Raw genomic sequence first — 27,041 nt, 5'->3', positions numbered from 1 at the left:
CTACTGGCAGGTCATTTAATCCCTCCCAATTGCTCTGAGTCTGCCTCAACCCTCTGTTGTCCTCTGCCTACCATGCCTAAAGCTTTGCCTCCCTCTGATGTCCAGAATAATGTTGATAAGCTCATAAAAGGCCTTCACTTCTCAGAAATTCACTCTCAAACTGGTGTCAGTACTGGAATGATTAGCAGGATAGGGGCAATGCACTGTCCTGAGCTCCCCAAGCACTCAGGTGGCTGCCCTTCTAAGCTCTCACCCACCAATATTTGCCATGCCACCCACCTGTTGACTGGCCCTGCCCCCACAACCCCATGCCTAGTTGCTCAAGAGCTCTCTAGCACAAATGAGGACACTGTCTCAAGCCTTACTTTGCATTGGGCAGTGCAGAAAGCTGGTGTGGTGCCTTTTGTCAAGCCCAAAAAGCCAGCTATGACAAAGGAACATATCAAGGCATGCTATGAATTTGCTATGGCACACCAGCACTGGACAATTGATGACTGGCAGAGGGTCCAATGGTCAGATGAGACCAAGATCAACAAATTTGGGTCAGATGGGCACTGCTATGCCTATAAAAGGGTTGGCCAGGCACCTCAGCCCCACCAGATCATCAAAACCAATAAGAACGGAGGAGGCCATATCATGATATGGGCATGCATGGGGTGGAAAGGCCCTGGTCTTATGTGCAAGATAGATGGGTCTCTCACCAAGGAACTCTATGTGGAGATCCTAGAAGATGAATTCAAGCAAACTCTGGAGTACTATGGGCTGGACATGCAGAAGGGCATATTTATGCAAGACAATGCAAGCTCCCACAAGGCCCATATTATAAAAGACTGGTTCCAAGAGAATGGCTTGAGGTCTTTGAGTGGCCTGCTAACTCCCCAGACCTCAATCCAACTGAAAGCCTTTGGGATCAAATCAAGAGGGAGCTTTATAGCTATGAAACCCCTGCAAGTGGGATGTTGGAATTATTGGAGAGGGTGCAGGAGATTTGGGACAAAGTTAGTACCCAGAAGTGCCAGGATTTGATAGAGAGTATGCCTAAGAGAATTCAGGCTTGGATCAAGGCCAAAGGTGGCCCAACCAAGTATTGATATTTGCTTGACTTGTATATCCTGTAGTCCATTGTTCAAAACTGTTCACAGAGATTGTTCCATTGTTCTGAATGTATCTTCATCAAATCTCATTCAAACTGAATAAGATAAATTGTGTTAGACAGAGAAGACACTACCAATTATACCAGATGAATTTCAAATTTATCATGTGACAATTGATTTAGTAACAACTGATACAGTACAAATGTTCCAATCCTGTGAACAGTTTTGAACAGCACTGTATAACAACAGCTATCCTAGAGTTGAGACATGCCATCCAGTGGAGGATTGGGAAGATCAATAAGTGCATTAAGCCCAATATGCACCCATCCATGTACTCACTATGGTTGCTAACCCTGGTCCCAAGTTCCAATGGGTCAGCACCCATTGGAAACCTCAACAGGTCCAAGAGGTGGAGCTTATTGTCAAATGCAAGGTATTTCTTTTTAATTTCTTATCTATTTTAATACAGCTAATGATTCTTGTTCTGCAGATGCTATGTATACTACAGGCATGGGAGACTTACTGAGGGACTAAAATGAAGAGAGCAGTGCTGCAACTGCAGCAGCCTATGCCCAGTGGTCAGTTCATATGCAACTCCTCTCCTGTGCATTAGAGGGTGCTGCAAGTCTGTTGTAGACCTGCTATAAGGCAGTTTACTTGCTGGTAGGATGGGTGCTTAAGGCCATAGCTACTAGAACAAACTAACTAAGTAGTCTACTACTAACCAAGGCAAGGCAATGAAGGCAATACTTAAAGTGACAATATGTTGAAGACACATTCAATACTGTGGAATTTACTCCCATTTTCTTGATTTTAAACAAAGACAAACAGACAACATTTTCAATCATGTGACCTTGGTGCTTATGTCATACCCCAAGTGCCTTGCCACATCCCCTCCACTGCTTAGTCAGCTATGTAACACCTCCACCTTGATGACATCATAGGTGACATGTATGCATGAGTAAGGAATACATTGCTGAGTTCTGCAATGAGGTTGCAGAGCTTGATTGGAACAAAGAAGCGTATATTGCGCAATTCACTAGGGGCCTTCATTGGAAGGTTAAGGAACTCCTGTCCACTAAGGACAACATCCCAGACAATCTTGAAGCCATATTTGCTGCCTCAATCAAAACTGACAATACCCATTGGGAAAACAAGGAGAACCACCCCAAAAAGGCAGCCAAGGCCCCAGTCACTGCAACCACTTCCACCACTACCACTCATTGGGTCTGCCTATCTAAGGACCCCAACTATGTCACCCCTGAGGAACAACATTGCTGCCACACAGCAGGACTGTGCATCAAGTGCAGCCAAAATGGCCATGGGATCAAACAGTGCCCAAATGGTTGGAAAGCTATCCTAAAAGAAACAGCTAAGGTAGCTGAGTCTGAGGAGTTGGGAAAAGAATAAGACCAAGGATTACTGCCAAACCCTTGGTCCCAGAAAATGTGCCTGTAGAATCTGTAGAAACCAAATTTGTATTTATTGCTCTTGATTCAAATGAACACCCACTGCTTTTTATCAACCTACACATGCAACATTCCTTGGTTAAACCCATCAAAACCCTCATGGACTCCTGAGCCACCTGCAATTTCATATCCCCAGCACTAGTGGAAAAATTGAAAATCCCTAAAACCCTACTCAAAAATCCATGAGTAGTGGGAATGTTAAATGGTACTATTTCCCAGACTGGTTGCATTTGGCACCAGGCTCAACTTGCAGTCTTGGCCAATGGCCACTCACACTCCATTCCTTTCCTAGTTTGTCCCATTGGAGACACACCAGCCATACTTGGCATGACATGGCTCTCTCAGGAGTCATCCCTCATTGACTGGACTTCAGGGACAATCACCTTCCCAGATCAAGTACAAATTGCCTGAGAAGAAGATGCAGATCTAGACCCCCTAGCTGACCTACAGCCCAATATCACAAATTTGTCAGGGTCTTTGGAGAAGAAGAATTTAAGGTCCTCCCTCCACATAGGGAATATGACATTGCCATAGACCTCCTCCCAGATGCTAAACTCTCCCCAGGCTCCATTTACGGCATGACAGATGCAGAGTCTAAAGCCCTGAAACAACATATTGAAGTAGAATTAGCCACAGGCAAGATTTTCCCCAGTACTTCTTCAGCAGGGGCCCCTGCCATGTTTGTAAAAAAAGGCAGATGGTTCCCTACATCTAGTTGTAGATTACAGGAAGCTCAATGATGTTACGCTCAAAAATGTCTACCCCTTACCTAGTCAGGATGACCTAATGGCCAAGTTGCATCATGCCAAGATATTCACAAAACTAGACCTAAGGTGGGGCTATAACAATGTACAGATCAAGGCTGGAGATGAATGGAAAACAGTGTTTAGAACAAAATATGGGCTATTTGAATATCTGGTGATGCCTTTTGGCTGAACCAATGCCCCTGCTGCCTTCCAACACTTCATGAATGACCCCTTCCAAGATCTCATTGACATTACCATGGGCATCTATTTGCACAACATCTTGATCTTCTTGGAAAAAATGGAAGAACACCCAGAACATGTAAGAGAGGTACTATCCAGGCTATCACAGAACCAACTCTTCTGCAAGCTATCAAAATATCACTTCCAGGTCACTACGGTGGACTATCTTGGTATTGTCATCTCCCCAGCCAGACTCTCAACAGATGAGAAGAAGATAGAAGCAGTAACCACCTGGCCCATGCCCAGAACAGTCAAACAAGTCCAGGCCTTTGTAGGGTTTGTCAATTACCTCCAATGATTCATCCCCAATTTCAGCTCTGTGGCATGCCCCCTCCATAATCTCACAAAAAAGGAAATCCCTTGGTCATGGGGAAATCTGGAAGAGGAAGCATTTCAGGAATTGAAATGCCTGGTCACCAAGTCACCAGTACTAATCCACTCCAATTCCAATCTACCCTACCACTTAGAGACAGACACCTCAGGGGTAGCCATGGGAGCCATCTTTAGTCAAAGAGGGACAGACAACCAATTACACCCAGTAGCACACATGTCAAAATCCTTCTCAGGTGTACAATTGGTGTCTATCCAATTCTTGCCATCAACTGTGGCATAACTACAATCAGCAAACACAGAAGGCTTAGAATTGGAACAAATAACAGTAGAACACCCCCATTGGCAATGGCGCTCTGATCTGTAACTAGTGCAGAAGTTGAAGTCTTCCTGCACCCACATCTTTAATGGAACCTTGGACCAATCCATATCATCCAGCACTACATACTGAACCATAAGGTGATCACTAAATTAATTAGAGTTAAGGTTCTGTCTGAACCTAATATGGTGGCCCCAAGAACAAGCCAGGGCTGACTTCCCTGTCTCTGAGGGACCCCACAGAACAAGAATCTTACCACAATCAGATTCAGGGTCATGCTCCAATATATTGGAGGTAACCTACTCCTGAACACCCAGTGGCAAATTAACTGTAGCCCTGGTAACAGCTCATCAATACTCCCTTCTAACATAAGAAAAGAGGGATACTTACTTCTTAAGGGCCTTGGGCTCACACACACCCTGAGGAAGGGCATCCCTGTCCCTGTAGAAGTAAGCAGTAAAGGCCTTGAGGTTGGTATACCCCATGGCCATGTCACAAGGTTGGCACTCCTTGAGACAACCAAAGAACCCCTCAGCATCCTCTGCCTCCATTACATAGGCAAAGTCTTTGTTAAGAGTTGTGTAAGTACAGGAGTAAGAAAGAATTACTATATACAAAATGCATCTGGGAATAACTGAGAACTAGTATTAAGAAGCAGAATATATGCACAGAATATATGCACAATATAGGCTAGGTTATCAGGAATAACAACTCCTAACAAATAGTCTAGCAACTATGAAGTGCAGGTGGTTGGTTATGTATAGTACCTTAGACTAATGTTACTTAAGCCTAAGTGACTAAAGGTATGTATACTTAAGGTCTCTGGGGTAGTACCTTAAGTAAGAGGGTTACCTGACTAATGTACAGGATTTATAGGATTTGCCTAATAAGTATAGGACTTATATGCTTAAGTAAGACTTAAGACTTGTGGGGTTTACCTAAAATATATCTAGGATTTATGAGATATTGTATAAGGCTATCTACAATATAGGGGGTATGGTGGATTGAAACACTATCACTCAATCACAACAATCCTTACAGTATTGTTGCACTATACTCAATGTTGAACTCAACAACTGTGACAGTCAAGGGGCACAGGGTTGCAGTAAGTACACTAATAGGTTACCCTGTGTCTGTTGGGACTGGCCTATGGTCTTAGTGCACCAAATAACCTCCTATGCTATTTACAGTGAGTCAATCACTAAAGTAAATGCGCAGATAAGCTGTTAAAGGTTTGTGTGTATATGTCAATACATAAGAGTGGATAAATGGATGCATTAGAAGCGTCTTCACAGGGTCCTTTTCTACCCTGAGAAGGTGCACAAACAAGTATATACATGATTGATATCAAGAGGGGGTACAGGAGGTACATGTGGCAACTGAAACACTTGAGGGAGCCAATACTTTGGTAAATAGTAAACAAACAGATCCTAATATTTGCCCCAAGGCAGTATTTACCTGTGTGGGTCCTTAGATGTCCCAAGGCTAAGTATCACCCTTGGAGTAAATAGTCCCAAAGGTAGGATACTGCTGCATTGGGTACTTACAGTAAATGGGGCATAACTCTGCCAAATGTTGTCCGTTTTGGGAGTTTGACCCAGCGTTCTGGAGCGCACAACAGGCGCACCTAAGCGCAAGCAATGCGGCAGTGTGGGATGCCCGGGTGATGGAGAAAAGGCGCATTTAGTGCGTCGGCGCTTAAGCGCTGATTAAGCGCCAGAGCACTTGCCTATGCGACAGGGGGGACCCTGAATATTTCTGTGTGTAGCCACAAGATAGAATCTTGAATAATGAATACTACAAACAAGAGAAATATTACTTGTTACTGTTTATCTACTCAGCTGAATTTATATATTTAAATGAGTGAGAAAACAGCATATATGCAAAAGGCATTGCATATTGAGGGTATTCCTGAGGTTTAGGTTTTTAAAGGTCACTATCGGATAGAGGGACCTTGAAAACCTTAGTTCGCATTTTTATCTCATTTGTTTACTGTAAGATTACTAGTGTAATCAATAAAATAAGTACAGATTATTGAAGAAATGTCATATCCATAACAGATGGCATTGTTGGCTGCTGGAGCATCTGGGTAATTGGCAAAGAAGTTGCGCAATTTGTCCTTGCAATGCTGTAGATCCTTGGCTGGTTCCTGTGTGTCCTCATGGGGCGCATATCCCTTCCATCTCACCCTGTACTTCCAGATTCTGTCTTCTGCTGCCCAATCTACAAATTTGTCTACTTTGTACTCTTCTTCTCCTTCTGCTGTGATTACAGGCGGCAGAGGGGTGAATGTGCAATCAAACTCTGTGTCTTGTTTGAAAGCAGACAATAAGCTGACATGGAACACATCATGGATCTTCATGGTCTCAGGGAGAGCCAGGCAATAAGCATGAAAGCCTATTCTTTCTATGACAGGGAAAGGGCCATATTGTTTGTGGTCTAGCTTTTTATTGGGGCGCTGCAATGTGATATTGGAAGCCAGAAGCCAAACTTTGCCTCCTGGTTGAAACTCAGGAGGTGGTTTCCCTGTGTCTGCCTGTTTGTAGCGCTCCTGAGCCCATTTGATTGATGCCTGTACTGCCTGAATTGTCTCAGCCAGTTGCTTGGCTCTGTCATCAGCAATAGGCAATCCAGTGGGTTCCAGGAGTGTTGAAATGCCAGGAGAACATCCATACACAATCTCAAAGGGCAATTTGCCTGTTGCTTTGCTTCTGGCATTGTTGTGAGCAAATTCAGCCAGTGGGAGCCAATCAACCCAATCAGACTGTCTATGATTGATGAAGGGACGTAGGTAAGCCTCTAGCCATTGGTTCTTGATCTCAGTTTGTCCATCAGATTGTGGGTGGTAAGCAGTAGAGAAACTAGGAGTGATTTGCAGAGATTTATAGAGTGCCTTGAGGAGCTTGGAGTTGAATGTAGTCCCTCTGTCAGACACAGTGCGCTTCAAGTGCCATGTAGCTTCCAGACATGTTCCAAGAACATCTGAGCAACATCCTCAGCAGTAGCAGTTTCTTTGCAGGGAACCAGGTGCATCATCTTTGAGAAGTGGTCTACAACCACCAGGATGCTGTCATATCCCTTACACTTGGGAAACTTGATAATGAAATCATATGAGATGTCTTCCCAGGGACCTGCAGGGACAGAAAGCAGGTTGAGAGCATAGTTGTGTGCATGGCCCTTGCTTCTTTGGCAGATTTCACAAGACTCCACTTAGCAATTGACTTGGAATTTCATTGCTGGCCAGTAGTAGTGACAACTGATTAACTCTAGAGTTTGTGCTCTTCCTTGGTGACCAGAAGCAGGAGAATCATGGAAGTGAGATAAGAGTTGCTGTTTGATCTCAGGTTCATCTGGCACAACTACTCTTCCTTGATACAGAAGTAGACCCTTCTGTATTGTATAGTCCTTGAACTTCTGTGCAATGCTGTGGGGCATGGATTTAGGATCTGATACAGCTAGCAAGATTGTGTCAAGACTAGGGTCTTCCTGGGTAGCTTCCTTGATTTGATCCAACAAGGACAAATCTATGTGTGCTGAAAATGCCTCAAAGTGAGATTCTGGAATCATGACTTGTGGAGATGGTTCTAAGTCCATGTGATCTAGTTGTCTTGACAGGGCATCAGGTTTCTGTGACTGTTTCCCAGGTCAATAAGTGTTACACTCCCAAGATTTACACCATTAGAACTGGACAATTTTTCTGTTATTTTCAGTATTTTTTACAGACTTGATATCTATTGTTTTTCAATCACATGATCTTGGCGCTTATCATGCCAAGATGCCATGCCAAGATGCCGTGCCAAGGGCGCTTAGGAGAAATCCATGCTTCTGCGCAGCCTGCAGCACTCTTCTTATTTCATTTAGGTACTTCTTTTCTCACGCGCACAGACCATGTAGATAGCGCCCCTTGCATATATATACAGCAGGAAAATTGCTTGGAGACCCCAAGTCAATTTTACCTCATCTCATACTCATTGAGGAGGATATTTCAGCCAGCTAAGTAGCCAGCCCCCATCAGTAGAAACCTTACCCCTTACTTGCACTTACCACACCTCCCAGGCCTAAGGCCCCCTTGTCAACAGTAGTTAGTAGTAGGACACCTTAAGCGTCAGTAGTATAAGCCTTTGATAGATAGTTAGATAAGCATTGTCTGTAGTAGTACAGCCCTAAGCGCCTGCCCCACTAGCAAGTACCCACCTTACAGTGGTGTACAACAATAAGCAATGACAAAGTTGTAAGACGCCAGCATGAGATGCCAGCGCGCATTATGCCTGTTGAAGGTTCTAGCTGATTTCCAGTACTCCAGATTCTTGTGATCAGTAAACACAGTGATAGGCTGCTCAGTTCCTTCCAGAAAGATTCTCCAGTGCTCAAATGCACAAATGATGGCAAGTAGCTCCTTATCATGCGTGTCATAGTTCAGCTCAGCAGGTGAAAAGCTGGCTGACATGAATGCAACAGGATGTAGACAACCATCTTCCTTTCTCTGAGATAGTACAGCGCCCATGGCTGCTCCAGAAGTGTCTGTTTCCAAGGTGTAAGGTTTGGATTCATCAGGGTGAGCTAGAACAGGCTCCTTGCAAATCTCAGCCTTGATTGTGTCAAATGCAGCCTTCTGTTCTTCTAGCCAGATCCATGGTTGCTCCTTCTGAGTAAGGATATTCAGAGGGTGTGTGTAGACACAATCAATACCACGGAAATTATTCCAATTTTCTCAAATTTAAACAAAGTTAAACAGACAATATTTTCAATCACATGACTTCAGCACCTATATCATACGCTAAGCGCCAAGCCACATCCCCATCTGCACTTTAATCTGCATATGTAGCCACCTCCACCTATGATGTCATCATGACACGTCAGTGACACATATGCATGAGTAAGGCCAACTGCAGAGCAGGGTTCTTATTGGATTAGATATTGCATATAGTATATTTGTAAATTAGCCCACCTGTAGAATATATAAGGAGGCCAACCAACCATGGTAACACCCAGGTCAATTACCTCTTGTTGCATCACCCCACTGTACAAGGACCTTAGGTCCAGTAACCACTTAGTAACTAGTCTACACCGCCTCAAGCGGCTTCTCAGTTGTACTTAGCTAGCTTGCCATTGCCCTTATGGGCTTGGTTGCTGTAGTATAGTTGGTTGTCAATGTAGGTAGCTTACCTGTTGCCTTAAGCAACATTTACATAGTTCTATATGGCCGTAAGCACCTGCCTCCTTGACGCCCCTTAAGGACGTCTAGGACACTAGGTAATTGACCTTAAGTTGGTTGCAAACCGTGCCTACCTGCGCACCCCCACACTTAGCTCAACAACAAGAAGGACTCCTGTACTAGCACAAGGGAAATACTGGAGATTGGGATTGCCTTTTGCTGTCAATAATCAAACCAGTGTTGTCCCCTCCTAGTACCAAATTGCTATAAGGCAGACAGTCCCTATTGCCTGCATACCTCCAGTTGCTGCACCTTTTACCAGCAGACCTAGACAGCCAATACACCTGCTTGCAGAGACTGGGTTCTATATCAAACCTGCCCATGGCTGTGATTAGTGACTCCTACTGTTCAACGCTAGGTTGTTTGACACAAGGTCTTAGCAATCAAGTAATAAAGCACTCATAAGCCCTGATATAGGCACCTACCTCCTTACACCATCACCATTACCTCCTTCCGCACTCCCCCTCAATCTTCATCCCAAGCAGCCACCCACGCTGGACACTCATTCCCCACACATCCCATGGCAACCTGTTCCAGGCCGCCCTCTCAAGCTTGCTCCCCTGTCAATCAAGGACAGCTGGAACCCCTATTTCTGCCAGCCTCCCCTGAGCTTGGCAAAGTCTCTCTCAAGCAGGTCATCCGCCTCCTGTGGGGATTACAATCCCAAGTTGACCACATTGAGCAGACCCTCTTGGAACAAAACAAAATTAATCAAGAGGTTTGCACCAACGTCAAAAACATCTCCCAAGCAGTCAATGTTGTCAAGGATGGGCTTGCCCAGCTCCAACTCCCCTGGGGTCCCCACACCCCAGAAGATCAAAAACCCCCTGCGGTTAAGGAAATTCCCTGGGCTGCGCCTAAAGCCAAGCCTATTGGCAAGGCTCAGCCCTTCCTTGGGCCCCAGCCCCTATCATCTCCACAGGGGCCCCAAGGCGCAACCCCCTTACCCTGTTCAACCCATACCCTTCCTCCTCCTTCCCTTTGGGACCGCTCCAGCCACCCAAGGACCTCCACCAGCGCCCCAAGTCACTTTGGCGCTGCCTCCAGCCCCCTCTACCGCAAAGGTAGACCATCCAGATGCCTTCAAAGGTAAAATTGGCTTGGATGCCAAACAATGGTTGACATGTATGTTAGCCTGGGTTTGCCTCAACCAAAGGCAGTTCCCATTGGACCTGGAGGTCCTAAGTTTCCTCCTCATGAACATGACAGAGGCCAGTGGAGCATGGGCCCATCCCCATTTGGACCAACTAGGGTCCCATTGTGCGCTCATCCAGACCATGGATGAATTCAAAGTCAAATTCCTGGCTGCCTTTGGCAACCCAGATGCTACACAAGCAGCGGAGCAGAAAATAACTTCCCTCACACAGACCAGCACTTGTGCTGAATATTACCAAGTTCTTCATGCTGCAAATGGAACTTGACTGGAATGATGCCGCACTCCATGGCCAATTTGCACAAGGACTTCACTGGGAGGTCCAAAGACAGATTGCCACAAGGGAGAGGCAACCCTGTACACTGAGGGAGCTGCAAGATGCCTCCCTCATCATTGACAACGCCCTCCGTGAGGAACGTGCCAGCCACCTGCAACAGGGTAATAAGCCTGGCAAAACCTCAACCACCCCCAATTGGGGGGCAAGTGTTATGGATATGACATTTCTTCATTAATCTGTACTTATTTTATTGATTACACTAGTAATCTTACAGTAAACAATGAGATAAAAATGCGAACTAAGGTTTTCAAGGTCCCTCTATCCGATAGTGACCTTTACAAAACCTATAAACCTCAGGAATACCCTCAATATGCAATGCCTTTTGCATATATGCTGTTTTCTCACTCATTTAAATATATAAATTCAGCTGAGTAGATAAACAGTAACAAGTAATATTTCTCTTGTTTGTAGTATTCATTATTCAAGATTCTATCTTGTGGCTACACACAGAGATATTCAGGGTCCCCCCTGTCGCATAGGCAAGTGCTCCGGCGCTTAATCAGCGCTTAAGCGCCGACGCACTAAATGCGCCTTTTCTCCATCACCCGGGCATCCCACACTGCCGCATTGCTTGCGCTTAGGTGCGCCTGTTTGCGCGCTCCAGAACGCTGGGTCAAACTCCCAAAACGGACAACATTTGGCAGAGTTATGCCCCATTTACTGTAAGTACCCAATGCAGCAGTATCCTACCTTTGGGACTATTTACTCCAAGGATGAAACACTTAGCCTTGGGACATCTAAGGACCCACACAGGTAAATACTGCCTTGGGGCAAATATTAGGATCTGTTGTTTGTTTACCATGTACCAAAGTATTGGTTCCCTCAGGTGTTTCAGTTGCCACATGTACCCCCTGTACCCCCTCTTGGTATCAATCATGTATATACTTGTTTGTGCGCCTTCTCAGGGTACAAAAGGACCCTGTGAAGACGCTTCTAATGCATCCTACTTTTACTCTTATATATTGACATATACACACAAGCCTTTAACAGCTTATCTGCGCATTTACTTTAGTGATTGACTCACTGTAAATAGCATAGGAGGTTATTTGGCGCACTAAGACCATAGGCCAGTCCCAACAGACACAGGGTAACCTATTAGTGTACTTACTGCAACCCTGTGCCCCTTGACTGTCACAGTTGTTGAGTTCAACATTGAGTATAGTGCAACAATACTGTAAGGATTGTTGTGATTGAGTGATAGTGTTTCAATCCACCATACCCCCTATATTGTAGATAGCCTTATCTACAATATCTCATAAATCCTAGATATATTTTAGGTAAACCCCATAAGTCTTAAGTCTGACTTAAGCATATATAAGTCCTATACTTATTAGGCAAATCCTATAAATCCTGTACATTAGTCAGGTAACTCTCTTACTTAAGGTACTATCCCAGAGACCTTAAGTATACATACCCTTAGTCACTTAGGCTTAAGTAACATTAGTCTAAGGTACTATACATAACCAACCACCTGCACTTGATAGTTGCTAGACTATTTGTTAGGAGTTGTTATTCCTGATAACCTAGCCTATATTGTGCATATATTCTGTGCATATATTCTGCTTCTTAATACTAGTTCTCAGTTACTCCCATATACATCTTGTATATAGTAATTCTTTCTTACTCCTGTACTTACACAACTCTTAACAGCAAGTACCAGCCAACAGGCCACCAAAACCAGCCCCCTCTCCTCCAATCCCAATTATGTTTTGGAGGAAGAATGCAACCGCCAACAAGCAGAAGGCCAGACACAAGTTTGCCAAGTGTAGAACCAGCTGGAAGGCTACCCCTAAGGAGGATAAGGGGAAGGGCAAGGAAACCGCCAAAACTGGCAAAGACTCTGAGTACCAATTGGGAAAAGAGTAAGGGTACCTGCTGCCGCGCGCAAGGACCCCAAGGACTCTGGGCTTATTGAAATCTGTATTATATTGAATAGTAACAATAGAATCTCCCCTCTGTTTACAATTCCCATTAAGCCAGAGAAACAAGTGGAATCATTAGAAGTCCTGATAGACTCAGGCGCTACATCTCATTCCTTCACCCACGCACCACAGAACTACTCTGCCTCCCACTCATTGACCTCCCCACACCTTGCACTGTAACTATGCTTGATGGGTCAAGCCCCCAGGCTGGCAAAATCTGGAAGAAGGCCATTCTAAACTTCTCCCTTGATGGCAAACAAATGACCAAGACCTTCCTGATATGTAACACAGGGTCTCATGCTGCTATCTTGGGATTGAAATGGTTGGACGCCCATAATCTGGAAATCAATTGGAACCTGCACACCCTCACCTTCCCTCACACCTCTCCAGAGCACGTGGCCATTGCCAAAGAGGAAGAAGCTGACAAGGACCCCCTTGAAGGAGTACCCTCCAAATACCACCCATATGCCAAGGTATTTGGAGAAGAAGAATTCAACAAGCTTCCTCCACATAGGCACTACAACATTGGCATTGAACTTACAGAAGAAGGACCCCTCAACTCCCCCCTGTATAGCATGACTGACGCTGAATCTGCCACACTGAAGGATTGGCTCAGGGATGAGTTGAAAGCTGGGAAGATCCGCCCCAGCAAATCCTCAATCAGCTCACCCATAATGTTTGTGCCCAAAAAGGATGGCTCCTGTTGATTGGTTGTAGACTATTGTTGCCTAAACAATTGGACAAAGAAAAATGTGTACCCCTTACCTTGCCCCAATGACCTTATGGCCCAGCTATGCAGCGCCAAAGTCTTCACAAGATTAGACCTGCAATGGGGTTACAACAACGTCCAAGTTAAAGAAGGTGATGAATGGAAAACTGCCTTCCGCACCAAGTACGGGCTCTACAAGTCTCTGGTTATGACTTTTGGCCTTACAAATGCTCCCGCTGCCTTCCAGCACTTTATGAATGAGCTGTTCAAGGACTTATTGGATGTATGCGTCATCATTTACCTTGATGACATCCTGATCTACTCTAAGGATGACGCATCCCATACGCAGCACGTTCACAAAGTCCTTTGGCGCCTAATGGAGAACCAATTGTTCTGTAAAGCCTTCAAATGTACCTTCCACATCACCTCAGTGGAGTACCTAGGGATTATTGTCTCTGACAAAGGTTTCAGCCTAGATAAACTCAAAATCCAGGCCATTCAGGAATGGCCAGTGCCAACAAAGGTCAAGGAAGTCCAGTTGTTCTTAGGGTTTGCCAACTTCTTACGTTGATTTGTTGCCAATTTCAGCCACATGGCTAGGCCCTTGCACAACCTAGTCAAAAAGGAAGCGCCTTGGAAATGGGATGCAAAGGAACAGGAAGCCTTCCAAGGACTGAAAGATGCCATCACTAAGGCACCAGTACTTTGTCACACAGACCCTGCCAAACCATACTTCCTAGAAACAGATGCATCCAGTGCAGCCTTAGGTTCCATACTTAGTCAGCAGCAGGAAGACGGACAATTACACCCATTAGGATTCCTATCAGAATCATTCAAGGGAGCAGAGCAGAATTACAATATGCATGATAAGGAACTGCTTGCAATAATCCGCTCCTTTGAATACTGGCAAATATTCCTGGAAGGCACAGCTCACCCAATGACAGTCTTCACGGATCACTGGAACCTGGAATACTGGAAGGAGTCTAGAACCTTTAACTGCCACCACGCACAATGGCACCTCCTACTAGCTGGTTACAACTTCCAGATTGTGTACCGCCCTGGCAAGCAGTCCAGCAAACCAGATGCCTTATCCTGCCAACCTGATCATGCCAATGTTCCCCCGCCAATCAAACCATGTTACCTGAACCTGTCTTTGCCAATGTTGCACTAGTTTTACCAGAGAAAGAATTGCAACGCCGTATAGAGACTGGCCTGGATCAAGACAAGTCCCTAGAGGAAATCCTCCAGTTCCTTCAGAATGAGTCCAAGGCTCCGCCATCCATTAAACATGCCTTCAAGGATTACCAGATGGAAGCCAGGCTCCTCTTTTACCAGGGTAGAATAGTGGTCCCAGATGTTGGAACCCTACAAACAGACCTACTAAGGATATTCCACAATAGCCCCTTAGCAGGTCACCCAGGAAGGCAATGCACACTGGAGCTAGTATCAAGGAACTACTACTGGCTGGGGATCTGTGCTGACACTTACTGGCATGTGGACTCCTGCAAAACCTGTCAATGGATCAGGAAACCCAAATACGCATCCATTCCCCCTCAGCCACTAGAACTTCCCACGCGCCCCTGGCAGCATGTATCTTATGATATGATTGTAGATTTGCCTAAAGATGGTAATAACAACTCCATCCTTGTCATTGTGGACAGCTTCACCAAATACGTCATCCTGGTGGAATGTTCCAAAAAGCTCAAGGCCCCAGAACTGGCAGATCTATTTCTATGGCACATATGGAAACGCTACGGCATGCCCAAAAAAACAATCTCAGACCAAGGGAGGGTCTTCAACAACAAATTCCTGAAGGCACTATACCAGCGCCTAGGGATAGACCCCCACTTTTCTTTGGCGTATCATCTGCAAAGCAATGGGCAGACAGAGCGCATAAACCCCACAGTCAAACACTTCCTATGAGCCTACTCAGGAATCAACCAGAAAGACTGGGTGAAATGGCTACCAATGGCGGAATTTGCTTACAACAATGCAGTTCACAGCTCTACAGGCAAATCCCCCTTTAAGGCACTGTATGGATGGGAACTGGCTCTCACCCCTAGTAACGTCCCAACCAACGTGCCAGAAGCAGACAAATTGGCAATGCAAATGGAAGCACAATGGCAGGAAATAGAAGCAGCACTTTGGCAATCAAAGACATGCATGACTGCCAGAGAATCAGGAGAACCAATCAACTTCAAAATTGGAGAGGAGGCCTGGCTAGACGCCAAGAATGTGAAGCTAAAGACCCTGAGTCCTAAGCTATCAGAACAATGCCTAGGCCCTTTCAAAATAATTGAGAAAATCTCCAACCAAGCATATTGCTTGGAACTCCTGCCATCCATGAGGATCCACAATGTATTCTATGTTGGACTACTGTCTAAAGTCAAAAAACAAGAATTGCACCTTCAAAAACCAACCACCACCTGTCACTGTGGACAGAGAAGAAGAATACAAAGTAGAAGGTATCATGGATGCAGAAGAACGCAACAGAAGTGGTTCTTCGAGTCAAATGGAAGGGCTATGGACCAGAGGAGAATACATGGGAACCCTGGGAAAACCTGAAAAATGCAGGGAAATTTTTGAAAAAGTACAAGGAAGAAATGAGAAAGAAGGCCCTTGGCGCTGCCAAGGCCCTTAAAGGGGGGGCAGTGTTGTAGACACAATTGATACCACGGAAATTATTCCAATTTTCTCAAATTTAAACAAAGTTAAACAGACAATATTTTCAATCACATGACTTCAGCACCTATATCATACGCTAAGTGCCAAGCCACATCCCCATCTGCACTTTAATCTGCATATGTAGCCACCTCCACCTATGATGTCATCATGACACGTCAGTGACACATATGCATGAGTAAGGCCAACTGCAGAGCAGGGTTCTTATTGGATTAGATATTGCATATAGTATATTTGTAAATTAGCCCACCTGTAGAATATATAAGGAGGCCAACCAACCATGGTAACACCCAGGTCAATTACCTCTTGTTGCATCACCCCACTGTACAAGGACCTTAGGTCCAGTAACCACTTAGTTAACTAGTCTACACCGCCTCAAGTGGCTTCTCAGTTGTACTTAGCTAGCTTGCCATTGCCCTTATGGGCTTGGTTGCTGTAGTATAGTTGGTTGTCAATGTAGGTAGCTTACTTGTTGCCTTAAGCAACATTTACATAGTTCTATACAGCTGTAAGCGCCGCCTCCTCAACGCCCCTTAAGGATGTCCAGGACAGGGCGTGCTAAGCAAGAGAAGTTGGGAACAAAGCAACGGTAGAAGTTTGCAAAACCTAGGAATGATTGCACCTGTTTCACATTTTGGGGTTCAAGCCAATCCATGATTGCTTGCACCTTGTCCTTTTCCATGGAGATGCCCTCAGGAGTAATCACAAGACCAATGTAGGACTTCTGTGACAAAGAAGTAGCATTTGGCAGGGTTGCAGAATAAATTATGCTTCAGCAAGCAAGATAAGACTTCCTTGACGTGTTCCACATGCTCTTCTCTTGAGTTTGAGAAGATCAAGATGTCATCCAAATACACAACCACAGAGATGTCAAGTAAATCATGGAATATGTTGTTCATGAAGCGCATAAACACAGCTGGGGCGTTGCTAAGGCCAAATTGCATGACTGTGGGAGCAAAGTGACCAAGGGCAGTGCAAAATGCAGCCTTCCATTCATCTCCTTCCTTGATTCTGATGTTGTGATATCCATTCCTCAAATCCAGCTTTGTGAAGATCTTAGCATGGCGCAATTTCTCAATCAGCTTGTCCTGTCTGGGTAGTGCATATGTGTCCTTGATTGTGATGGCATTTAGCTAGCAATAGTCCACCACTAAGCAAAGGCTCCCATCAGCCCTTTTTACAAACATTACTGGAGCTCCTGCTGGTGAGGTGGTTGGCACAATCTTCCCAGCTGCAAGTTCTGAGTCAATGTGTTCCTTGAGTGCTTCTCTCTCTGCAGGGGTCATAGAATAGATAGGGCCATAGGGAGGCTGTTTGTCTTCTTCCAGGTCAATAGCAATGTCATAGGGGCAATGTTCTGGCAGTGTGGTAAAGAACTCTTCACTGAACACTTTCTGGAACTCCTGGAATTCAACAGGGAGGTTCTGAGGCTCAGGGTTGATGCTGCCAGCTTGTGCTTCTGTAGCTAAGCAGAGTGAAACTTTCATGGTGGTCCAATCAATGTCTGGATTAGCCAATTTGAGCCATGGGGTTCCAAGGATGAGGTTTCTGTTTCCAAGGGGAAGAGCATAGAAGATGGCGGAAAATTGCCTGTTTTGAGAGCTAAAGACTAACCAAGCCTTGAAGCGGATGGGGTTTTGGACTTGTTTGCCATGAATGCCAATGACAGAGCGTGGGGAATCCAATTCAATGAGTGGAATGTTGTGAGAACAGGCAAATTGGGGATCAATGAAGTTAGCAGAAGAACCAGAATCAATCAAAGCAGTTTGAGTGTCTGTGATTCCTTCTATGTCTATAGTGAGCAGTGGTGATTTATTGGTTTGCAGGGCTGCACAAAACAAGGGTTCTATAGACATTGAGGGAGATTCAGGAAGCCTAGACACAGGGCAAGACTTCCTCAGACTTTTCCCGCTTGGAGAAGTGATTCCAGCTCTTCTACTTCTGCAGCCTTTCCTGATTCAGGCTTAGAGCATTCTATTGTTTTGAGGCACCATCCATTCTTGCAGTCCTCCCATTTGTGAGATTTCTCCCCACACTTGGAACATTCTCCAGCGTTTATTCTTGCTTCCTGAATCTTCTTGGAAACAAAATTGCTTGAGCGCCCTTGAGCTGGGCGTTGTGGTGAGCTGGTGCTGCTGTTGCTATCTTTTCTTAGCTCCTTGCATGCTTCAAACAACGTATCATCAATTAGACAGGCAGTAGAAATGAACTTGTCCAGTGCAGTGATGTTCTTGTGCAGGGTGTACTCAATTAGCTTGCTTCTGACTTCTGCCTTGAGCCCCTGGCGGAAGGAGGCAATGAGGGCGGGGTCTAACCATTCTAGTTTGCTGGCTATGATTCTAAACTCTGTGGCATAATTGCTTGCTGATTTCAGCTGCTTGAGCTCACGCAGGCGTTGTTCTGCAATTTGTGCTGCTGCTGGATTGCTCCAGTTGCGCAAGAATGCTGCTTCAAAGGTATTCCAGGATTGCAAGGTTGGCTTGTCATCCCCATTCAGCAGCTTCTCTAAATAGATCTATCCCCACTTCTTGGGTTGTCCATCCTTTAAGTTCATGAGGACAAAGGAGATTCAACTGTGATCAGAAGGAATGAGGAAGCATTGCTAAGGAAGTAGGTTTTGCAATCCAGGATAAATGATTTGGCTGCAGGGCCCTTCTTGCCATCATACTTCTCAGGAGCAGGGATTTTGGATTTTGCTTGGGCTGGGCCAGGAGTTTGGGACAGTCCCCTGAAGGTGCTCTGGAGTGGGACAGATAAGGCTCTGCCCATGATGGTAGCAATGTTGTGTAGTGTTCTTGCCTCCTTTTCTTCATCTGTTTCTCCTGGTTGCGCTGATAGATATCCTTTGCTTAGGGGATTACTTGTTGCTGCTTGAGATGTGCTTGGGAGATCTACAGGCGTTGGTCTGATGAAGGGCTGCTCTGGGTTGAGGTCAAGGTGTTCCTGGGTGTGTGGGATTGCCCAGGAGGTGTTTGGGGTTGTTTTAGGTGGTTCTGGTGACTCCAATTTGACCCTTTTTTCCTTTGGGTCAGGCTCATCCTTGATAGGGACTAAGAAGTCCTTGTTGCCTGAGCTGCCTGAGCCAGAAGGGGCCTTGGGGGTGTTGTCTATGACTGTGAAGACTCTTCTGGGAGGTGTGTGTGGATCTGTGCTGCTGGGGGCAGTCAGAAGGCACTGAATTGCACTCTCTACTGCTTGTGTAACATCCTGCAACATGGTTTGTTTCCAAGCATCTAGATGGCTGATAAGGTGCCCTGTGTTCTTCTCCAGTAGTCTGTGGAGCGCTGGGGGCTAAGATCTGCTGCTGGCATTGTTGCCTATGAGATATCTGTGCAGGTGATTGAGTTTTGTAGCATCCTCTGCTGCCAGAGGATTTCTGGACGGAGTTCAACCCTTGTGCAACTTATAGGTGCGTTGGAAGGTCCTTCTAGTGTGGCTGGAGTGATAAGAGGGGATGCCTGCCTTGATGCAAGTGAGGCCATTGACAATTTGCGTGATCTGGTGTCTGCCATAGCATCTGATGCAAACTACACGCAATCTGAGGGGTGTATTGAGGTAAAAGAGTTCAGGTCTTTCTGAATCAATGTGAGGATAGCCTAGTTGGCGGTGTGCAATAACCCAGTGCGCTCTGTGGCAAGGGAAGAGAAAACTGTAAGAAGTAAAGGTGGGGATGAGGACCTGAGTGATGTCCAGGTTGATAAATTGGCTACAGCCAGGAAAGAACAATTCACAATGTCACAACCAAGAGTGAAATGGCTGCTGTGAGATATTGAGACAATTCACACAGATGAGAGAGTGGGAAATTGACAAGGTGAATTGTTCTTGGGGTTTCCAAGGCAATTCACAGTCTTCTTCTATAACAAAAGTGAAAGGGGGTAAAACAAGGAGAAGGGATGGTGTCCAGGCCACACAACTTGGAAGCAAGATGGAGCATATGGCTCAGAAGCTCTACACATTGAACCAGGCTGGTGCGCAGCAAGATAAGCAAGATAGAAGCACTTAGAGCGGAATAAGTCTGGGCTAAGTGCAAGAAGGGAACAAGGAAGAGGGAAGAACATAAACATGGAAGATAGGAACTATGCAAACAGATGAGATGGATACAGATGAGTTCCCCAGACAAATACACTGGGGGGAGGGAGGAGGTGGCAGGCAGCACATAATCATGTCAGGAGGTGAGGCTCATGACAGCTTTGGACAAACACAGGGCTTTGGCACTGAGTTGGATGGCTCAGAGACAGGAGCAATGGCAGTATTCAAAGCCACCATGACTTTAGTTGAAATCAAGGCAGAGGTGGAGGCTACAGCAGTGGATTTCTTCTTTGTCTTTGCACTTGCACTCTCCAGCTGCAAGACTTTGTCTTGGCAGTTCTGCGCCCAAGAGTTTGAGCGCCTGGACACCTTGTGTCAATCTCCAGTGAGAGTTTTTTGTGCTCAAGAAGAAAGTTAACTTACTTTCCCTTTGGTATGTACGCTGCCCTTTTGGTGCTTGGTTGGCGGGGGTTTTGCTGGTTTGGTTGCAGTTTCAAGGTTGGATTCCACACTGGGGCCAGGTTCAGGTTGAGCCTTCCTCTTGAGACTCTATAGACCGTTAGTAAATGTTAGTGTGTAAGAACAAGCATATACAGTATGCTTACTGGCAATGCACCCGTATTGGTGGACTTGGTGATCAGTACTGTTTGATTGGTAGTCTTACCAATGCCTGCCTTTTTCACAGTAGCCAGAGGCACCTTTGGAGGCAGGGATGGCTTCAATATGGACAAGGATTTGGCAATGGAAGCAGGTGTAGGTGCCTTGGTTAAGGCACTGGCAGACTTGGCAATGGCAGCAGCAGTGGGGGTCTTGGCCTTAGTTGCGGGAGTATTGGATCCAGCAGGCTTATGCGTGCAAGAGGAAGATTTGGATGCGCAAGCAGAGGGCTTGAGCACTGGAGCGTTGGATGTGGGAGTCAGGGCCGGAGTCAAGGTGCAAGCCTTGAATACAGATTGCTTGACCTCTGGTTCATCCTTGCTATTGGAATCCTCAATACAGCAGCGCTTCTAGTTGTATTAGAAAAGAAATTAGAATAAAAATATGATTAAAACGTACCTTTCCTAAATCTGCAGTCCTTGTTGAGCTCACCTGCACTCCAACATCATCCTTGTCTAAGTTGGGTCCAATGGTACCGGCAGGTTCTTCATCTGCAGGTTCTTTGGCCATGGGGTCCTCCTTGACAGGCTTTTCTTTGATGGGCTCTTCTTTGGCAGGATCTTCCTTGGCGCTTTGGAGAGGGGCATTTGTATTGGCATCTAACAAACCAAATTAATACACAATCAAGTGAGCACAATTCCAACTTACTCTTCCCTCTGCATAGCCGCCCTTGCTTATTGCCTTGGTGTCATGCTTGTTTTTGCATATGGTCTTCATCAAGGCTCTCCCAGCCCAGTCCTCTGGGAAGTGGTAGAGGACTGGGTATGCGGCCTTAGTCTTTAAAAAAAGCAATTGTTCATATTAGCAAAACATTGTGTGATAGAGAAAAAAAATGAAGATAAAATAAAATGAGATAAAACTCACAGAGACAAGGACAGCAGCCCAAACGTTGTAAGGGACTAGCTCCCAGGTAACTCCAACATTCCCAAGCATACTTGCCAAGTTGTTTCAAAATTTGGCCTAAGTACAAAATCAGTGTAGTGCTAAAAATACAAAGAAAGCAAATAAATGTGTTTGAGACTTACCTTGATATCTAACCACATGCCATGGGGGAATGTCTTTCTGATGCCAAAATCCATGTACCCTTCTAACCCCTTGCACTTCTTGATGTTCTGCAGTTTTTCAATGGTTGGGACAGTTTTCTGGGTACCATTGGGGAAGGTAATCTTTACAAATTTCCCCCCCTTTAGGTACCACGCTGATAAGAGATTTATCAGCAATCAACAATCAAATGAAATCTCAATTATTTACCAGGTAGATCTGTGGCTGTGCCACCAACAGGCGCCATGGCACTGGAGACACTATTGACCATACCTAGCATTGCAGACAAGTTAAGACGTGTCAAATACGTGGAAACAAGAGAGTATTGTGTTATTACTCACTTTATAAGGCTGTAGATGAATAGATGAACAATTTTCTTGGGCTTGGAGTGAAATTTGCAAAATGAATGCGCAGGTGGAATTTCATTGCAAAAGTTGGTAGATTGTCAGCAATAGGTAACAGGAACTTGGATAAATATTTACCAGATTATACAATTTTATGTATTCAGTCAAACAAGAGAGGATGGGGGAGAGGGAGTGTGCTGGTGATGGTTGGGAGGAAGGGAGGCAGGATGTCAACCAACACTCAAGTCCCCCCAATGCTTATGTCAGCCAACAGTGCTTGGCCCTTGGACAAAAGTTTTGTTTGCTCCCTACCCCCAGTCCGTCCTCAGTTATTGTCATAAATGGTTGATAAGCAGAAAGTATGGTGTGGTTGCTGTTGAAATTATCTAACCACTGAGACATTCAAGTCTCACCAATGGGTTTGAGAGGGGATGCCTAGGCCAGTTTGCAAACCTCTAGGCAAGCCAAGGAGGAGACCTAGCACTGAGAAGCTTTGGTAAGTAATAATTTAATCTTGTTATAGGCTAATAAAGATTCATTTAATCTACTATACAGACAACGCTTACGCCAGCATTCAAGCTGGGAATCCATCAACGCACACCAAGTGAATTCTCCCCCCATCCCAGTTATGCAGCCCCAGCCAAGCCCCATGCTGGACCTTTTCCCCCCAAGCCCAAAGATATAGACCATGATACAGAACTGTATCATTTGGAGCTCAAGACCATACCTGAACTCAACCTAACCCATATTTGGGAACAGGTCATGCAAGCACACAGCCCGCTCAACTTGGGAGATCAAGAGCTTTGCTCCAAAGGCTCTCATTCACACAGCACGCATACCTCAAAGATGCAATTGGATTTGTTGGAGCTTGGAGGAAGTGACTTGGATGAGTTGGCAGATGTGGACAACATGGAATACAACCCTGCAACATATGGATTACTGCCCAAATTGTTCATTCAGGAGCAATTGTTGGTCAAGGTTGCTAAACTGGGTATGTATTTTGTTTGATTTGCTCTGCATTTATCTTATATGCGCTTCAGCTCAAACAACCATTGGCCCAGATGATCTAGATACCATCTGGGACTTTAATTTTTTTGTTAGGGAGAAGACTGCTGTACATACACATGAAGCAATGCAAAGAACTTACTGTTGGTCTGAAACCAAAACTAAAATCCCAAGTCTTAAGTCTATTAGAACTTGGATGCTTGCGTTATTGGCACTGAAACCAGTTAAATACCACTGCTGCAAGAACTCATGCGTTTGCTATGCAGGATATCTTGCCAATCTCAACAATTGCCCTTACTGTCATTCCCCTTGCCTTGACCCTTCTGGACGTCTGTATTCCATTTTCCAACATATTCCACTTATCCCCCAGCTGCAAGCACTCTTTTGGAACCAAGCAAGATTCTTAAAAATGCTATATTGGTCTGAATTCCAGCAGAGTGGAACACATGTCCAGGATGTATTTGATGCCATACTCTATGAACTATTATGCACTACGCGTGTGGTTGTTGATGGAGTTGAACAGCCATACCAACATTTTGAGGACTTTTGAGAGCTTGCGCTGGCAATTGCACTGGATGGCATGGGCCCATTTAAGCAACAAAATCATTCATGTTAGCCAATACTTATTATTATCTACAACTTCCCCCCTGAAATCCAAACACACCTCTCCAACATGATATGCACCAGCATTATTCCTGGTCCCCACTCCCCCAAAGACCTCAACTCCTTCCTCCAGCCGCTAATCAACAAACTTGTGGAGCTGTCTCAAGGTGTTGAGGCCATAGATGTGGTTAACAAAGAGGTTTTTGCTCTTTGTGCGCATATTCTTGCAGCGTTTGGAGACTTACCAGCAATTGCAAAATTGATGGAGTTTGTAGGCCATAATGGCCGCTTCCCTTGTTGCTTATGCAAGATTGTGAATATTCTTGGTTGCACAGCCAAGAATACATCCCATCTGTATTGCCCACTCTATTGTTCAGACAACACTGGACTTGACCCCTACAAACTCCCACTCTGCACTCACAAGGAGTGCCTTAAAGATGGATACAATGTCCTCCAAGCTCCAAACAACACTGCACAGGCCAACTTAGCAACTGATTGCAGCATCAAGGGTGTGACGTTGTTGGCTAAACTCTTGTCAATCTGGATCCCCAACTTTTTCCCTGTCAAAGCTATGCATCTTGTGTGGATAAACTTGATCCCTCAGCTTGCAGACTTATGGCACAAAAAATTCAATGGAATTGATTCTGGATTTGAGGATTACTTGATCAACACGCTTGTCTGGAATTCTATGGGGGACATGTGTGTTGATTCTTTGCGTTCAACATGTTCTTTTGGCTTTCCTATTCCTCATTTCAGAAATTGCTCACATTTTACTGCTGAATCTTGGTCTTGCTGAGCAACTCACATGACCCCAAACTTACTGCGCCATTGCTTTATGGACTCAAGGTATTATATTCATTTTGTTCATCTAGTCAACCTGATGAACAAATGCACCAACTGTCACAACTCAGCTTGGACCTATGGTACAAGGGGGCTTAAAGTCCGTGGCCCTATCACCAATGGACTATGAGACAGAGAGGGGCAACAAGGGCCCAGGAGGTATGTTTAAGGGTAGAGGGCAACAATGGCCTGGGTGATGATACTTAGTAAAGTGCACTATAGCCAACTAAGGGCTTGGGCAAAGGGATAGGTGAAAGCAGAGGATGAATTGACAAAGAGGTCAAGTCTTGCTGTTTAGCAGCAACTTGACCTGGCTTAAATACATGAGGAAAGCCACATCAAAAACAACAGTACTAAATAACAAGTCATTTACAATTTCATCATATATCAAATATGTCACGTGATCTTGATGAGTCATAAATATATACCAAAAAAGGAAACTGTCTCAAAAAAAAGATAGGAAATAGTAAAAATTCATGTCATGCCAATGAAGGTCATGACACCAACCACGCCATCACTGCTCTGAGCTCCCAGTGATTTGTCAAGGCTTCATTGAGTGGGTGGAGGATTTCAAACAGTAAGCAATGCTTGCGTGTATATACATATTGGATGGTATATCAACTATGTAATAGGATCTACTACCAGCACAATCCAGAGCGCATACAAGTGTGTACAACAAATATACACTATTTGCTTCATATTGTGGACTCAATCAAGCGTCTTGGGCCCCTACCTGGCTACTGGGCATTCCCTATGGAGCAATACTGTAGCTTCATTGGGGCCTTGGTGAAAAGCCTGCAATTTCCTTACACAAACATTGCTTGGCGCATTTGCAATGTTGCTCAGCTTTGTATCATTCACAAAATATACAACTTATGCAATATGATCAGCTTTGGGCAAACCCAAGCATCAACCAAGGAAGACTTGAAGACTGAGATGAGGGAAGGTGATAAATTCAAAAACTGTATGTTTATCATTTATTGTTTCAATGTTAACTAATTATGTCTAGATACCAACCAAATATTCCTAACCCCCAGGCCAAGGCACTCACTGTAACTCCTGAACTACGCGCACAGATCTCCAAGTACTTGGCAACCACCTATGAAGTACAAATTGGAAAGAAATTAGCTCTAGAGCTGATTCCCAATACACTCCAACAATGGGGCCAAATGCAAATCACCCAGGGAGGCAACTTGATTCAAGCACAAGGCTACCATAAGCTACAATGGGACAGCTGCAACACATCATTTGTTTGGGTATGTTTTAGTTTATATATATTAATATTGACTCAATAAGTCTAGTATGAACTGCTGGCCAATCAACTTGCTCATCTTCCAAGAGCAACACCCAACTTTGTCCCAACTTCTTATTATGGTCAGCTTCAATATTTGTTTAAGTTGCCCCTAAAGCCCAAAAGTGTTGTCAATCCGTCAAAGGATGGATCCAAATATCTCATTCTCGCATTCATCTTGGAGGCACCAGTGGTTATTGAAAAAGCTTATGAATACAGGGTCACATGGTACAAGGGAAAGTTGGGAAGTGGGGAAGTGGTCAACGCCCTAACCATACAGTGTACTATTGGACAAATTCAAGACAACAAGCGTTGGTGGATCATTGATAGGAGTTTGGATTTGGCACACTTGGATTTTGTATGAGGTATATAATTGGTATTAATATGATTTTGACCTAGTTTACACTTGCTACGCGCTGGATGAGCAATCGCCTGGAAATCCAACCCTAATTCACGCATCCAACCCCAGTGCTCAAATCCGAACCCCTCAAATAAGCCCGACCCCGACGCAGAATGTAAATCCGACCCCCGGCCACGAATCCGGCCTCTCCGAAAATGTCCGACCCCTAACAAACCCAAGAACCCGACCCCCGAGCAGAAATCCGACCCCTCGAGAAATTCCGACCCCTGGGGATTACAGACATCCGACCCTCGAGAAAAAGTCCGACCCTTGAGGGGGTTCGGACTTAAAAAGCCGAACCCCAGCCGAAATAACCCCCGGCGCCGGGGTCCGGTTTTTCCTAGTGTCCAACCCCAGGGTCGAACTCTCCGTACCTTTTGGGTACACGGTGCTATGGTATACATCAGGTAAGCAAAAGACCGAGTCAGACCCTCAATCATCACACGGTTGCCCTGAATCAACCCCACCTGATCCCAGCTTGTGAACCTTATTCCGCGAGGCAAGCCAAGTGCAAATCGCCCACCCTGGCCTCAGACGCAACACTACCACACATACTTCGAGGCTCATAGATAGGTGATGTAATCCACGTGTCTATTTAATCTGACATGGTTTTAG

The 27,041-nt window shown here is 45.1% G+C and overlaps 12 protein-coding genes across 12 annotated transcripts; 7 read left to right on the top strand and 5 right to left on the bottom strand.

The window, feature by feature from the left end:
• Positions 1–72: 72 nt before the first annotated feature.
• RhiXN_02394 (uncharacterized protein) lies at positions 73–1,091 on the top strand (the record flags this gene model as incomplete). The annotated part of the gene is made up of 2 exons (XM_043322213.1): positions 73–833; positions 902–1,091. The coding sequence occupies 2 exons, from the start codon at positions 73–75 to the stop codon at positions 1,089–1,091; spliced, it is 951 nt and encodes a 316-aa protein (XP_043188036.1).
• A 960-nt stretch (positions 1,092–2,051) lies between these two features.
• RhiXN_02393 (Retrotransposable element Tf2 protein) lies at positions 2,052–3,499 on the top strand (the record flags this gene model as incomplete). The annotated part of the gene is made up of 3 exons (XM_043322212.1): positions 2,052–2,488; positions 3,036–3,242; positions 3,292–3,499. 3 exons carry the CDS (start codon positions 2,052–2,054, stop codon positions 3,497–3,499), a joined length of 852 nt encoding a protein of 283 aa, XP_043188035.1.
• A 30-nt stretch (positions 3,500–3,529) lies between these two features.
• Positions 3,530–4,162, top strand: RhiXN_02392 (Retrotransposable element Tf2 protein; the record flags this gene model as incomplete). Its single annotated transcript, XM_043322211.1, has 3 exons — positions 3,530–3,628; positions 3,677–3,825; positions 3,865–4,162. 3 exons carry the CDS (start codon positions 3,530–3,532, stop codon positions 4,160–4,162), a joined length of 546 nt encoding a protein of 181 aa, XP_043188034.1.
• A 335-nt stretch (positions 4,163–4,497) lies between these two features.
• Positions 4,498–7,792, bottom strand: RhiXN_02391 (Retrotransposable element Tf2 protein; the record flags this gene model as incomplete). The annotated part of the gene is made up of 5 exons (XM_043322210.1): positions 4,498–4,534; positions 4,589–4,763; positions 6,227–7,100; positions 7,166–7,382; positions 7,464–7,792. The coding sequence occupies 5 exons, from the start codon at positions 7,790–7,792 to the stop codon at positions 4,498–4,500; spliced, it is 1,632 nt and encodes a 543-aa protein (XP_043188033.1).
• A 601-nt stretch (positions 7,793–8,393) lies between these two features.
• Positions 8,394–9,736, bottom strand: RhiXN_02390 (Retrotransposable element Tf2 protein; the record flags this gene model as incomplete). The annotated part of the gene is made up of 2 exons (XM_043322209.1): positions 8,394–8,843; positions 9,698–9,736. The coding sequence occupies 2 exons, from the start codon at positions 9,734–9,736 to the stop codon at positions 8,394–8,396; spliced, it is 489 nt and encodes a 162-aa protein (XP_043188032.1).
• Positions 9,737–9,933: 197 nt separating this feature from the next.
• On the top strand, positions 9,934–12,769 carry RhiXN_02389 (Retrotransposon-derived protein PEG10; the record flags this gene model as incomplete). The annotated part of the gene is made up of 4 exons (XM_043322208.1): positions 9,934–10,477; positions 10,548–10,705; positions 10,809–11,051; positions 12,554–12,769. 4 exons carry the CDS (start codon positions 9,934–9,936, stop codon positions 12,767–12,769), a joined length of 1,161 nt encoding a protein of 386 aa, XP_043188031.1.
• Positions 12,770–13,007: 238 nt separating this feature from the next.
• RhiXN_02388 (Retrotransposable element Tf2 protein) lies at positions 13,008–15,457 on the top strand (the record flags this gene model as incomplete). The annotated part of the gene is made up of 4 exons (XM_043322207.1): positions 13,008–13,501; positions 13,625–14,083; positions 14,135–14,670; positions 14,706–15,457. 4 exons carry the CDS (start codon positions 13,008–13,010, stop codon positions 15,455–15,457), a joined length of 2,241 nt encoding a protein of 746 aa, XP_043188030.1.
• A 45-nt stretch (positions 15,458–15,502) lies between these two features.
• On the top strand, positions 15,503–16,194 carry RhiXN_02387 (uncharacterized protein; the record flags this gene model as incomplete). The annotated part of the gene is made up of 2 exons (XM_043322206.1): positions 15,503–15,919; positions 15,997–16,194. The coding sequence occupies 2 exons, from the start codon at positions 15,503–15,505 to the stop codon at positions 16,192–16,194; spliced, it is 615 nt and encodes a 204-aa protein (XP_043188029.1).
• Positions 16,195–16,739: 545 nt separating this feature from the next.
• RhiXN_02386 (Retrotransposable element Tf2 protein) lies at positions 16,740–18,072 on the bottom strand (the record flags this gene model as incomplete). The annotated part of the gene is made up of 3 exons (XM_043322205.1): positions 16,740–16,940; positions 17,008–17,349; positions 17,407–18,072. The coding sequence occupies 3 exons, from the start codon at positions 18,070–18,072 to the stop codon at positions 16,740–16,742; spliced, it is 1,209 nt and encodes a 402-aa protein (XP_043188028.1).
• A 41-nt stretch (positions 18,073–18,113) lies between these two features.
• On the bottom strand, positions 18,114–19,432 carry RhiXN_02385 (Retrotransposon-derived protein PEG10; the record flags this gene model as incomplete). The annotated part of the gene is made up of 2 exons (XM_043322204.1): positions 18,114–18,731; positions 18,791–19,432. The coding sequence occupies 2 exons, from the start codon at positions 19,430–19,432 to the stop codon at positions 18,114–18,116; spliced, it is 1,260 nt and encodes a 419-aa protein (XP_043188027.1).
• Positions 19,433–20,395: 963 nt separating this feature from the next.
• RhiXN_02384 (uncharacterized protein) lies at positions 20,396–22,190 on the bottom strand (the record flags this gene model as incomplete). The annotated part of the gene is made up of 7 exons (XM_043322203.1): positions 20,396–20,614; positions 20,669–20,794; positions 20,851–21,252; positions 21,302–21,501; positions 21,547–21,679; positions 21,928–22,100; positions 22,154–22,190. 7 exons carry the CDS (start codon positions 22,188–22,190, stop codon positions 20,396–20,398), a joined length of 1,290 nt encoding a protein of 429 aa, XP_043188026.1.
• Positions 22,191–22,718: 528 nt separating this feature from the next.
• Positions 22,719–26,700, top strand: RhiXN_02383 (Transposase family Tnp2 protein; the record flags this gene model as incomplete). The annotated part of the gene is made up of 7 exons (XM_043322202.1): positions 22,719–22,783; positions 22,914–23,278; positions 23,328–23,401; positions 23,909–24,594; positions 25,745–25,991; positions 26,037–26,358; positions 26,426–26,700. The coding sequence occupies 7 exons, from the start codon at positions 22,719–22,721 to the stop codon at positions 26,698–26,700; spliced, it is 2,034 nt and encodes a 677-aa protein (XP_043188025.1).
• Positions 26,701–27,041: the final 341 nt, after the last annotated feature.

Source organism: Rhizoctonia solani, chromosome 16 (assembly GCF_016906535.1).
Source record: "Rhizoctonia solani chromosome 16, complete sequence".
Taxonomy (NCBI): Eukaryota; Fungi; Basidiomycota; class Agaricomycetes; order Cantharellales; family Ceratobasidiaceae; genus Rhizoctonia; species Rhizoctonia solani.
Note: the sequence above shows the minus strand (reverse complement) of the source record. Positions and strands in the feature narration are given on the sequence as shown.